This window comes from Coloeus monedula, assembly GCF_965178545.1.
Source record: "Coloeus monedula genome assembly, chromosome: 25".
Taxonomy (NCBI): Eukaryota; Metazoa; Chordata; class Aves; order Passeriformes; family Corvidae; genus Coloeus; species Coloeus monedula.
In genome coordinates, this window is record NC_138805.1 from 821,938 (window position 1) to 834,893 (window position 12,956).

Consider the following 12,956-nt stretch of genomic DNA (forward strand, 5'->3'; position numbering starts at 1 on the left):
AGGCCACCCCACAGCGGGGCCGGCAGGACGCTGCTGTCCCCATCCCCACCTCCAAGCAGCCGCTGTTTTGCTTCCCCAGCGCCGTGACATCGGCCAGAGGTGGCTCTTTCCTGGCTGGCGGCGTTCGCAGCGCCCTGGGCGCGGGGCTGACCACTCCCCCTCCCTTTGAATAGGCAGCCCTGCCTCGAACACTATGGTATTTCCATCCTCCCCGGCTCCGGCGCGGAGAGCACCAGGTAGTTGGGAGGAGAGCGGACACAAGTGTGGGAAGCCGTGGAGGATACAAAGCTTTTCCCTCGGTCCTTCAGCTGAGCCGTAAGTGGCAGGGGGAGAGGCTCTGCGAACTCGTTCGGGGGTTGGAGGTACCTGGGAACATTTTCAGGACACCTCAGATTTGGTTTGTGGGGATTTACTTTTCCTCTCTCCATTTCCAGTCTCTCCCAGTGATAGATTTGTGTGTTTGCTGCTGCAGGATCTTCTCGAAATGTCTGGGGTGATGTTTCCCTTTAAAAATCTTTATAGATACATATTTATATATTTGGTACATAATTTTATATGGACATTCAGGAGAACATTATTATTTTCCTCACGGAGGTGGAAGGCTGTGCACTGGCATTAGTACAGTGAATTAAATTTGCAGTTCCTTTGCTGTTTTGAGTTGTAATTTGGTTTTGGTGTAATCAGGTTTGGTTTTGCTGGGAGGGAGGGGAGATCCAAAGTGCCTGAGGTCGGACAGACAGCCCCGGGGCTGATTCCTGCTTTGCAGGGATGATTGGAAGGATTTGCTGTGGCCCCTCCACGTGTTTTCCATGGCAATGCCCAGAGTGGCTAAAGGGCCCAGAGTGCCACAGGTGCCAGCGTGGGCCTGTGGGAGAAGCTGGAGTGTGACAGCTGCAGGGATGTGCTGCCGAGCCGCTGCCATTCCTTGGGAAGAGCAGAATCCTGCCCCCCGGCCCAGGCAGTGGGAATTGTGAGTCCCTGAGGACCCAGGCCAGGCCTTCCCCCTTTCCCATTAGTCTGTAAATCATTGCTTTGCATGTGGCCACTCACTCGGCGTTAGAGCCACCATCATCCTCCCATCCTGCGCTGTCAGCCAACACCTTGGGGGCTGCGGGCTGGGCCCTTTCCTGCTGCAGCCCATTCTCGCTGCCTCCCATCCCGCTGGGTTTGCAGCTTTCTCCTGCCTGCCATGTCGATAATTTTCTGGCAAACCGGATTTTTTTGGGGCATTTTCTCCTTGCCCAGGGGCCGGGGGTGTGTGGAAGCCTGAGGTGCTTTTTGTACCCCCAGCACTGGGATGTGTGTGTGTGTGTCCCTTGTCCTCAGAGCTTTGGGGGAGACCGTGTGCCCCTCTGGATCAGCAAATTCTTTCCCATCTGGCAAGGTGAGGGACAAAGAAACACGAGGTAACCCCAGCTGCCACAGTGGTTTGGAGCCCCGTGGAAGAGCGGGGCTCAGTGGGGTTTTCAGAGCGAGCTTGGGCAGGCTGGTCCAGCTGTCCTGCTGAAGGTCCCACAGGGATCCTGGAGCACCACACGGACTCCCAGCTGGGCTGTCCATCCTTGTGCCACGGGAGAGGCTGGGCTCTGCGGGATGGGTCAGGTCCTGCCCTGGGGCAGGGATCCCTCTCTGACACTGATCCCGTTCTTTCCCCCTTTGCTCTACCCCAGCTGAGGGCCTGGCCCGTGGCATGGTGCTGTGAGTCCACTGCTTCACGGAGGCAAATTCGCGAGTGAAATAACAGCTGCCCTCATTAACCCTCCCTTCTCATCCTCCCGCAGTTGCCAGTGGCTGCCGTGGGCCGGGGCAGAGCAGGGTGATTTAATGGCAACAGCTCTGGCACCCCACCTAAACCCTAATCCCACCTGAACCCAGCTGTGCATCTGCTGGGGCTGCTGATGGGGCATTATTTTAGCTTAATTAGCAGCTGAGCAATGGATGAAGGAGCAGAGAGCAGGAAAATGTAGAGAAAAAGCAGTTTACTACAGGCACGGAGAGCGAGGGCTCTGCGAGTCTGGGCCAAGCTTTAACCACCCTGGCGCTCTCCCACGGCCGCTGTCACCCATCCCAGCCAGAGTCTGTCCAGCCAAACGGGAAGGCTCTTGAGATCCCATCATATCTCCCTCGGATCTGACAGGCCCCGGGGGAGGGAAGAGCCAGGGATGCGCTGACAGGCGGCCCCTGCCCCATCCTTTGCGGCAAGCGCGAATCCCCCGGCAATCAGCGCCCTGCGGCTCAGACAGTGGCCCGGGGGCTCACATCCTCGGCCTCGCCCCCTCACTTTCCCTGGGTGACCTCATCCCGGCCCTTTAACCTCCCGCAGTATTTACAGGGTGCAGGAGGGCCACTGCTACTCTATTTACCACCGCTACTCCATTGTTTACCGCAGCACCACTCAGTGCCCCGCCCGCCTTCCCTTCGGGAAACCGGGTGTGAACGCTCTAAAGTTATAAAATCATAAGAAATGTGGGATTTAGTGCGGCCAACCTGTTAAAAGGCATGGTTGTAAGTAAATAAAGCCCACTCCTGTCCACTGCTCCGCTGCTGCCTTAGGGATGCTCCTTTTGTCCGAGGGGCTGATGAATGGGAGGAGGTTTCTAAGATGCCAACAGATCAGCAGCCCCTCCTTCCCCTGGAACGGAGCTGGCGGGCAGCCTGGAAAGTGCCCGGATCCCAAGGGTTAAAGCGTGGCGGAAGGATGTCATTTCCACCGGCCCTTTGCCCCACCCCCTCAAAGATGATAAATTAGTGCTGGATGCAAAAATGAAGTGGTTATCACTGAGCAGCTCTGGGTCAGAGGGTGGGGGTGTGGCAGGGGCTGCTGCAGGCTTTTAAAGCCTTGATTCACCTTCTCGAAGCCAGAAATATTTTAATGGGGTGGCTGATGCTGCCCCATCCTCCTGGCTTCCCATCTGACCCCATGGAAAAGGAAATTTCTTGGTTTATTGGGATGGAGGAAAGCACCTGAGTAGTGTGTTCGGTGGCTGTTCCTGGTGTGACACCTTCCCTGGGTGCCCAGCTGGGGCTGAGGGATGTGGGACAGAGCTGAGCATGGTCCTGCAGCTCAGAACCTGGGGAACAGTCTGAGCCTCAGGACTTCGCATCACAGCCATGGATGGAGCATTAAAGTGGGAATCAGAGATGGGACTTGATTGGCCGCTGGGAAGTCACTGTGGCATCGCTCGACTTCCCTCCTCCTATCCTTAAAACAGCATAAAACTCAGGCGTTACATGGAGATACTGTGAAGTGTCTTCATATATCCAACAGACAGAGTTCACTTTATTCTAATATTCGTTTTTAACTCCTTCCCAACTTCTGCAGGGGGGTTGTGTGTTAATCATGAGCACAAACAACTTTTCCCTTTTTAAACCAAGCTTGGTAATTGACTTAAAATTTTAAAAAAAACCCCGACCTTGTAAAAGAGGAGGGATGGATGTTGAAATGAAATTAAAATTTTAATTTAGTTTAGAAGTGACCCAAGAGTGTAATAGCTTTGGCTGGTACTTGGTCAAGTCCCAGAATGAATGCTGCTTCTCCCACACATGTTTTCACAATAGGACAGGAATAATAAGAGCAAACAATAAGGCTGAAGTCAAACTGTTAAGTCATTAAGGATTTTACCAAATGTTTCTGATTCCTCTCTATTTATTAACAGCTCTCAGGGAGCTGTGGCTCTGGATTATCTTGATGTAAATCTGCAGTGATTTCCTCAGTCTCAGCCAAGTTACCTGTCCCGGAGAGCTCCAGCCTGGAACGGAGCTCAGCTGAGCTCCCTGACAGCATCCAGGGGAGGAGAGGAACTCTTTAGGCTCTTATTAGAGGAAGCTGCAGAGAAGCAAAATATCGCTCAGCCGTCAGGGAAACTTGCTGACAGTGGGAGATGTTTTGGGCTGTGAAGTAGTTTCCTCCGGGAAGTGGTGGAAGTTCTGTTAAAATTAGCCTGGACAAAGCACAGCAGAGCTCTGTCTCTGCTGGCTCTGCCTCCTCTTCTGCCTCCTCTGCTCGCTTTTCCAGAGCACAATTATCCCATGCACAGGATCTGCTCACCTGCCTTCTCCAGCAGGGTGCGTCACCTACTGGGTGCCATCCCTGCCCATGGTGGGGGGTTGGAACGGTCCCTTCTGGGATTCCTTCATCGGGGATTCCATGATTCCAGGTCTTTTTCACGGCCTCAGGCCTGTGTTTCTCTGTCCTGTAACCGCTGTCACCCACAAAACCTGCATCAGGTCGGGGGACTGGTTTCATTTGCTTTTAACCAGGACTTGTCTTGAACCCACAGAGATGGGGATGCAAATTGCTGCGGAGCTTTGTGTTGTGTTTCTGCCCCTCTCTTGTGCTTTAACAGCTCAGCTTGGAGGGGAAGAGAAACCAGAAAGCAAAGAGGCTCTAAATGTCTTGGAGCTGCTGTCTAGAGATGATAATTCACCTCTTGCGGGCTGGGGAGGGGTTGCTCTGCAGCTCTGGTTAAATCCTATTGCTATTCCTTGTTGCAGGAAGCCCGTCCCGGCTGTCAGGACGGGTTTGGTGCTGCTGCTGCTGCCAGTGCTCACACGCGGCCTCGAGCAGCAGCGTGCGGTGCCTTGCTGGAAGGTTCAGCCTGAGAAAGATGCAAACGACACCCAGTGAGGCATGAACGCGGCTCTCGAGAGCTGCTGCGCGTGAGGTGCCTCGATCAAAGGGGAAAAAACCCCAAACCAAGCCCCAGCTGCCACTGCACGAGCTGCAAAGCAGAGAGCAGGGCTGCTCGCGGGGACTGCTGTTTGACTGCTCTTGGGGCTGTGGCTCCTCACTCTGGGACACGTGGGTGTCACTGCGGCAGGTGAACAGCCCCCAGCTCTCTCTGGCTCCGTTTCACCCTGTCTTGCTCTGTTTGGCAGCATCAACCTTTGCTTTAAGGCAAGGTCAGCCCGCGTTTGCCTGAGATGGTTTCTGTGCACTGAAGGTTGGGGCCGGGTGTGCGATGGGCTGGGATCGAGCATCTTGCCCTGCATTAGGGGATGCCCTTCACACCGGGGATGTTCCGCCCTGGAAGTGCTCAGGGCCAGGTTGGACAGGGCTCAAAGCGCCCTGGTCTCCTGGAAGGTGTCCCTGCCGCGTGGACCAGGATGAGCTTTAAGGTCCCTTCGAGCCCAAACGTTCTGGGACCGCTGAGGTTGCAGCGATGGGCTCCACACACCATCCTCGTCTCGCCCGGCTGCAGCTGCCCCAGCTGCATGGAGATTTAAGCCAAGGCGTTTTAACGCCTCGTTAGGGCGGGCTGGCAGGGCGTGCACAGATGCTGAGATTAGTTAAGGCTTCTGAGCCACACTAACTCGGCTCGGTGTGGTTTTGGGTACAGCACAGACAGAAACAGGCTCGTTGTTCTTCCACCGCGCAGGGGTAGTTTTCAGTCTTGTGAATTAAAAAAGAGAAGTTTGAAAAAAAAAAAAAAATCCTGCTGGTGTTAGAGGCAGAGTAAGTAATAACCAGCAGGAAATGATGATGATAATTTAATACCGTGCACATGCAGGTGGTTTGTGTTGGGCCATTACTCACAGGGCGCGGGGGAGATGCTCTGGGGGTCCCTGTTTGCTGAGGTGCTGAGTGAGGCACAGCCAGAGCAGCTCTGCCCTTCCCTGGGGGTGGAGAACTGCAGCGAGCTCCGACAGCAGCAAAGCTCCAGGGAAGGAGCAGAGGAAAGGCTGGGAGAGGGTCCCAGGGCCTCCAGGAGATGGTCAAGGGTCCAGCGTAGAAGTGGAGGCTGGAGGTGACGTGGTTGTGCTGAGAAGAGCTGAGCACAAAACGTGGGGAGCAGCTGAGGGAGCTGGAGGGGGGCACGGCCTGGAGAAAGGAGGCTCAGGGAGACCCTCTGGCTCTGCACCATTCCCTGACAGGTGGGGGCAGCCGGGGGGAGTTCAGCCTGTTCTCCCAGGGAACAAGTGATAGGAGTAAAGGAAACAGCCTCAGGTTGCACCAGGGGAGGTTTAGGTTGGCTATCAGGAAAATTTCTTCACTCAAGCACTGGCACAGCTGCCCAAGGCATGGTGCAGTCACCTTCCCTGGAAGTGTTCCAAAAATGCATCAAGTGGCACTTGGGATAGGGTGGGCCTGGCAGCCCCAGGTTAAGGGCTGGACCTGAAGGTTCTGGGATTTTGTTGTGAGATAACTCAGACCGGTGTTTGCTCCTGCAGCACTCACAGCCCAGGGCTCTGCAGGAATCCAGAGGTGCTCCCGAGGAGCCGGAGCTGTCCTCAGGGAGGTTAAAGCAGCTTCTCCTCATCACCAGGCTGGGAACAGCCATTCCCCTGGCTCCACACCCCATCCTGCCCAGCCCAGGCTATTCCCCTTCCCTCTTTCCTCCCAGCACCTTGGAATCGAATCCCCCAAAGCACAGACAGTGCATTCCCTGCGTTTTCCATGGGCACTGCAAGGAGAGAGGGAAAACATCCACACCTCTGATAACAGAGCCACGTTGCAGCTCCTCCACCTCAGCCACACAAATGGCTTCATTGGTGATTAAAAATCCCAGCTAACGAGCAGGTCTGGCAGGAGGACTTGCTCAGGAGAGTAAATCCCGTGTGAGGAATGCCGTGTGGGACTGCAAGGGAGACATTCAGCGAGGGAAGCCTAAGCTCATGGAAAACAGAGGATGTGTCGTGAAACGGCAAAGTTCTTTGTGCGACAGGCTGGGCCTGACAAAGCTTTCACAGGAAAGGTGTTGATCTCAACAACAAACTGCTTTTTTTTTTTTTTTCCTCTCTCAAAAGAAAAAAATTGGCAATGATTTCCCACCGATTCTCCAGCAAAGGAAATATGATCTCATCTTCCCTCAGAGCAGCTCCCTCACTTGCAGGTGATAACTCATTCCCCATTGTCAGGCCCTCCCCTGGTTCCACTCCTGCATCTGGGTGCTGCATTGTTGATACAACCCCTCTAATCACAATATTTCCTATTAATCCGGGTATTTTTCCTCTTAACTTTTCCAGCCTAAACTCGCTAAGGTGCTCCAAGGTTTATACAGCTGTGGGAAGCACAGGCTTAGCGGGGCTGTCAGATTTTATGGCATGGAATCTAATGCCCCTCTCCATTGCTGCAGGCACCTCCAAGATGATGAGTTATTACATGGACACGGCCATCGGCAACGCAGCTCCTTATCCTTTGGCTCGGCCTGGGATGATGGTAAGGAACGGACAGGACAACGGGGAACGGCCTTGCACTGCACAAGGGTGGGCAGGGATTAGATTTTAGTCAGAAATTCTCCCCTGTGAAGGTGGGCAGGCCCTGGCACAGGGTGCCCAGAGCAGCTGTGGCTGCCCCTGGATCCCTGGCAGTGCCCAAGGCCAGGTTGGATGGGGCTTGGAGCCACCTGGGACAGTGGGAGGTGTCCCTGCCCACGGCAGGAATGAGACAGTCTCTAAGCTCCCTTCCAATCCAAATCATTCCATGACTCTATAAAAGACAGGAGTTGGGGTTGGTTTCCTACCCCAGCAGTTTTCTCTCAGGTTGCTGTGATTTCTCCAGCCCTGACCCAGCTCGGTGCCATCTCGTGAGTACCTTTAGGGAGTCCAGAGCAGTCCTGAATTCCAAGCGTTTACCCAGAGCTTCTCTGCCCCTCTGGAGCCTGCAAACCTCCCCTGGAAATGGGATCCTGCATCGGATTTCCTGCGCTTGTGTTGGGAGGATTGTCAGGGGAAGCATTGTCCCGGTGCCTGCTCCCCCTGCTGCCCTTCACCTGGGATCAGCACGGAGCAGGGCAGCGTTTGGGAAAGGTTCCCGTGGTTTTCTGGCGTTTTGGGAGCACTCCGGTGCTCCCTCTCCCGAGCCAGCTCTGCCCTGTTTGCAGCTGATGGGTGGTTGTGTATAATAAAGGTTGGGGTGTGATTCTGGGACAGGCTGGGCAGGGATTTGAGCCTTTTTTAGGAAAATCAGATCCATATTTAGGGAAATCTGATCCATGTTTAAATCAATCAGACCTATATTTAGAGAAATCAGACCTCCATTTAGAGAAATGATATTTGTAGTTGTTCTTCCAAAGAACTGCTGAGCGTTAGAGGTCAGATAAACCCTGGGCTGACACAGAACGTGTGCTAAGAGCCAACATTTTCCCCAAATTGGGAAGAAAAGCCCACCCTGAGCCGTAAAATATTCCCAAGGCAGCTGCACAGCTTTCCTTTGAATGGTTCCGAGCAAGCATTTGGCTTTTAAATATTGATTGGCCATCAAGGAAATCTATTCCCCCACAGGGAAATGGTAACAATGATAAAAAATTCAAACTTCCTGCATTTATTTATAGGTACGTGCATGGTATTGTCCTCTCCTAGGGAGACAAACACTTAAATGCAATGTATTTATTATGTGCTGTATATATGTCTGTGTACATGGTAAATAGATATATTGTGTATAGATATTATTAGTACTTTTATATAATAGATATTATTATATAATATAGTGTAAATATATGTAATATATAATGTGTAAATATATATAATGTCTATTATATAATATATAATAGATATAAAATACGCAATACATATAATATAGATATTATAAAAATAATCAATACAGTGTGCACATATATATACAGACACAATATCTACACAAATATATAAGTATAAAATAAATAGGTGTGTACAAAATAAAATGAAAATTATATCCTGGGATCATTTATAAAAGGAGTTTTTTTCCCCAACCTAAACAAATCTATGTTTCTAAGTACCTCTCTGTCTAATAAATGTATTTTCTTTATAAAATATAAATCTAGCTTCATATACAATAAAAATAAATGTGTAATTTCTATTGAGTTATGAGCTAGGATTGCATAGGTGTGGGGGTATAAATGCTTACGTCACATAATCAGTACATAAATAATGTGTTGGGTGTTAACATATAATAATGCAGTATATTATGTAATGTACAGGTAATTATATTATCTAGAAATTATGTTATACATTATATTATTTATGTAAATTATGTTTAAATATTATATAAATATTTATTTAATTAATATAATTAAAATATATTTATGTATCTATTCAATTTATGTAATTTATATAAAAATTGTATTAATATATTCTATGAATTCTACAAATGATACATTGTATTATATAAATTATATAGATATAGATATAGATATACATTTCATAGGAGGTGTATATCTCACACACCCATGTGTGCATACCACATGTATATACATGTCTGTGGACACAACAATAAAACCAATATAAACTTAAATAACCCAAATATAAAGGAAATAATCCCAAATAAAATCCCTATGAAGAGGAAGAAGCACATAAATATGACAGCTGGGACCAGGCTCTCCACCAGTGCCTGGACAGGGCTGTGGTTCTGCACCCCCTGGTGACCTCCCCCCACATTTTGGGGGGGTTTTGGGATCTCCTGCTGCCAAAAAATGACATTCCCAGCTGGGGGGGTGGAACAAACTCTGCCACAGAGGGTGTCCCCTAACCCCAAAATCCTGCCGAGCTCAGCCCCACTCCAACCTTCACTTTTCTCCTCATATTGGTTTAAATAAGGCCCCTTTTGGCCCCGTCCCAACACCCCTCAGCCAAACAAGCTGGGATCTCCCAGAGCAGGACTTGCTGCCTGATTTTGGGGGAAGCCCCACTGCCCCCTGCACATTTCGGGGTCCTGCCCCCCTGACCGTTCCCTTCTCCTTCCAGAAACAAGGAGTCCCTGGTCCCTGCGAGGATCCCTGGGTGACGTGCGGCTTCCAGGCCTCCTGCTGCCAGCCCAGGCCATGCTGCCCACTGTGGGATGAACCCGCCACGCAGGAGGTGCCCACGGGGCTGGAGCACTATGGCACAGGTAGGACACGGGGGTGGCACAGGTAGGACACGGGGGTGGCACCTTCCCTGTGCTGGGGGGGCTCGGAGCAGCCTCAGCTGGGAAAACGAGCCTGAATCCCCACCAGGCTCTGTTTGTTGTGTGTCCCCCTGGTCTCCTTCCAGATTTGCTTCCTGTCCCAGTCCTGCTCTCATTTATTGGGGATTTTGTCCTTAGTGCCTCCCTCAGGCACAGCATTGCCAGGCTTGATGGTGTCAAGGGTCTCCCTTCGTGAAGATTGGCCCAGAAAGCAGAAAAAAACCTTAAATATATTTTTTGTATCTATTGTCCTCCAATTGAAGTGATGCTGAAGGGTGGGAGCTTCCTTCTTCCCTGCTATGGTGTGGGAGACCTCCTCTCCTCTTCCTGCTGTGCGTTTTGCTGGGTTTTGGAATTTTGAAGTCCTGGGTGCATCTCCCTTGCATTTAGGGGCAGCAGCCCTGCCTGCTGCTCCCTGGGGTGTCCAGGAGGATCCCATGGGCAGGGTGGACCTGCCAAGCTGCTGGTGGCATCCTCTGCATTTCTCCTGGCATTTGCAGGACTGATGTCCTGGCTCCTGGTGAGTGACTTTGGAAAGTGGCATCCATGGAGGCTTACAAGGAAATGGGGATGCCCAAATTTCCTTTCCGCTCTGGTGGAAATTTTGGGTCTCTTGTAACTCAGTGACTTGCACTGGCACAGGGTGTCCAGAGCAGCTGTGGCTGCCCCAGCCCTGGAAGAGTCCAAGATTGGGACACTTGGAGCAACCTGGGGTAGTGGAAGGTGTCCCTGCCCTTGGAAGGGGGTGGCACTGGATGGGCTTTAAGGTCTCTTTCAACCCAGTTCTGGATTTTATGATTCCTTGGGAGGGTGGTGGTCACCAGAGCCAGAGGTGAGTGGCCAGGCTGGGCCATCAGCTAAAGCAATCCCCAGCCTGGCCTAGGGAATGTGTTCCCAGCCTGGCCTAGCTGATGTCTCCTCCCACACATCTCTAGTTTGGAAGTTGTTACAAAAGCACCGCTGTCTGGTTCTTGCCCCATGTGTGTTTCAACACATGAATTTTCATGCTGAGCTTGTGCTTTGGGCTGTTTCTTGTGGTGTGGAAGGTGGGGTGGAACGAGAGGAGCTTTAAGGTCCCATCCATCCTGGGATTCCAGGACTCTTGTAGGAGCAGATGGTCTCTGGCCTGGGGTGGGTGAGGAGGGAGCAGCCCAGGGCTCAGGTACCCCCAGCACAGCCTGGCCACAGAACCAAGAGAAAGAGCTCAGGTTGCACAAAGGTGACCTTTGCCAAGGGCCAAGATGAAGTTTATGTTTCACTTCAGTCCCACATAAGCCTGTCCTGAAGGGCTCAAACCCCGTGCCAGCTTTCCTGTGGCATGTGCTGCTCTCCTGGAACCAGTTCCTGCTCATCAGTGGTGCTCGTTGGCCCCTGGGGAGGGAAAGCCCTGGTGCTCAGAGCTTTCTGCAGCTGAAGAGTTCAGCAGAACCAGCCACTGCTGCGGTCAGATGTACAGTCTGAAATCTCTCCTTGGCAAAGGTTCAGGCATTTGAGTTTTTCCTTTCTCCTTTGCTGAGCACTTGAGTGTGAGCAGGAGATGGACACACGGAGCTGTGCCTGTGGCTGGAGCAAAGCCCCTCTGCTATTCCCAGGCGTCCTTATTCCAGCTATTTGCTCAACTCCTGTGGGTGACCTCTCTCAGCATGATGTCAGCTCTGCTCTGATGAAATCTGCCCTGGCAGCATTTGGATTTGCTCAAACATTTTGCAAGTCTGTGCCTGGAAAGTTGTTTTAGGGTTTTTTTCCCCAACCCTCTCCCGTTCTCTGTGGAAGTGCTCTCTCCGGGGACCAACATATCTGCAGCCCAGCTCCTCCTCACCCCACACTGGCTCTGTGAGCTTGCTTGATACAGAGGCTGGAGCCTGCCTCCAACCTCAGTGAAGCCAGGGAAAGAAATCCAAGCTGTTGCTGTCTTCCACAGGTTTTGATCCAGCTTTTAGTGAGTTGGGATGAGCAGGACAAGCCCCCGGTTCTCTTGCAATACCTAAGAATTACTTTTCAGTTCTTCCTGTTGCCATGCAAGGTGCTCTTTCTCTGATTTGTTTTTTAGTGTTGCTGGTTCTTCAGTCTAGAGCAGTTTCTAATTTTAAACGAGAGGAAACTCTTATTTGTATATGGGGCCAGGAACAGCCTTTCATTTCTCCTTTGTGTCTCGGCTGCACATGAAAACCATTTGTCATCTATTCTTCTGCTGCACCAGAGGCTATTTTGGTTTTCATGGTCTTGATGTTGGTGAAAGAAACAAGTCAACAAGGAAAATGCAAGTGTGAATATATCCTCCTGCAATAGAAACCCACAACATTTCGAAGAGTTTGAGGGCTGCTTGCGTTTAGGGAAGATGCTTTGCCTTTGAAGTTTGGGCAAGTTTATTTACACTGTGCTTGAAGCTGATAAGATTATTCTGTGATATGGATAAAGGAAAGCCTGGTGTGGATTTAGCTCATAGATAAAGCAAGAAGGGGTGGAGTTTTTCTGGCTTTAAAAAGCCGACATTTGAAAGCGGGCTGGAGTCAGTTTCATTTGTTAGCTCGTGCCACAATGTGTGGTGCACATGTTGGGGATGTCACTGCCCAGGGATCGCCACAGCGAGGGGAAGGCCCAGCCCAGAGGTGGCAGAACAAAGCCACCCAGAGAGGAGTTGCCAGCTGCTCAGGGACAGGAGCTCTGCTCCCTGCACAGGCGGCATCAGGACTGTAAGGGCACCACGGCTGCTCCATCTCCACCCACCTGCAGGTGCCCTGTGCCTGCCCAAAGCATTGCTGGAAGGATGCTGAAAGCCATGCTTGGCACCGTATGGCGAATCCATAAAGAAATAGGATCCTAATATTCCTCCATGGGAGTATTTTTTGGATGATACAAAGTTAGGTGTAAAACTGGAGTGGAAGGAAAGATTTGACATTGGAATTATCAAATTGTTGTGGGGCTCTGAGCAACCTGACCGAGGGGATGGCATCCTGCCCGCGGTGCAGGGGTTGGAATGAGGAGATCCTTGAGGTCCCTTCCTGCCCAAACCACTCCGGGGTTCTGTGATTCCATTCCAGTTCCAGCATGGACACAGTGCTGGCTGTGCTGCCTTTAGGAGCCAAGGCCACTT

At 51.3% G+C, this 12,956-nt stretch overlaps 1 protein-coding gene across 1 annotated transcript in view; it reads left to right on the forward strand.

Annotated features, from left to right (window-relative positions):
- Positions 1 to 215: 215 nt before the first annotated feature.
- The window catches only part of ETS1 (ETS proto-oncogene 1, transcription factor), a 73,581-nt gene continuing 60,840 nt past the window's right edge, over positions 216 to 12,956 (forward strand). Inside the window, exons 1-3 of the mRNA XM_082296919.1 lie at positions 216 to 315; positions 7,077 to 7,159; positions 9,661 to 9,805. Of these exons, the coding sequence (XP_082153045.1) occupies positions 7,088 to 7,159; positions 9,661 to 9,805 (217 nt within the window). The 5' untranslated portion in view covers positions 216 to 315; positions 7,077 to 7,087. The remainder of the gene's footprint in view (positions 316 to 7,076; positions 7,160 to 9,660; positions 9,806 to 12,956) is intronic.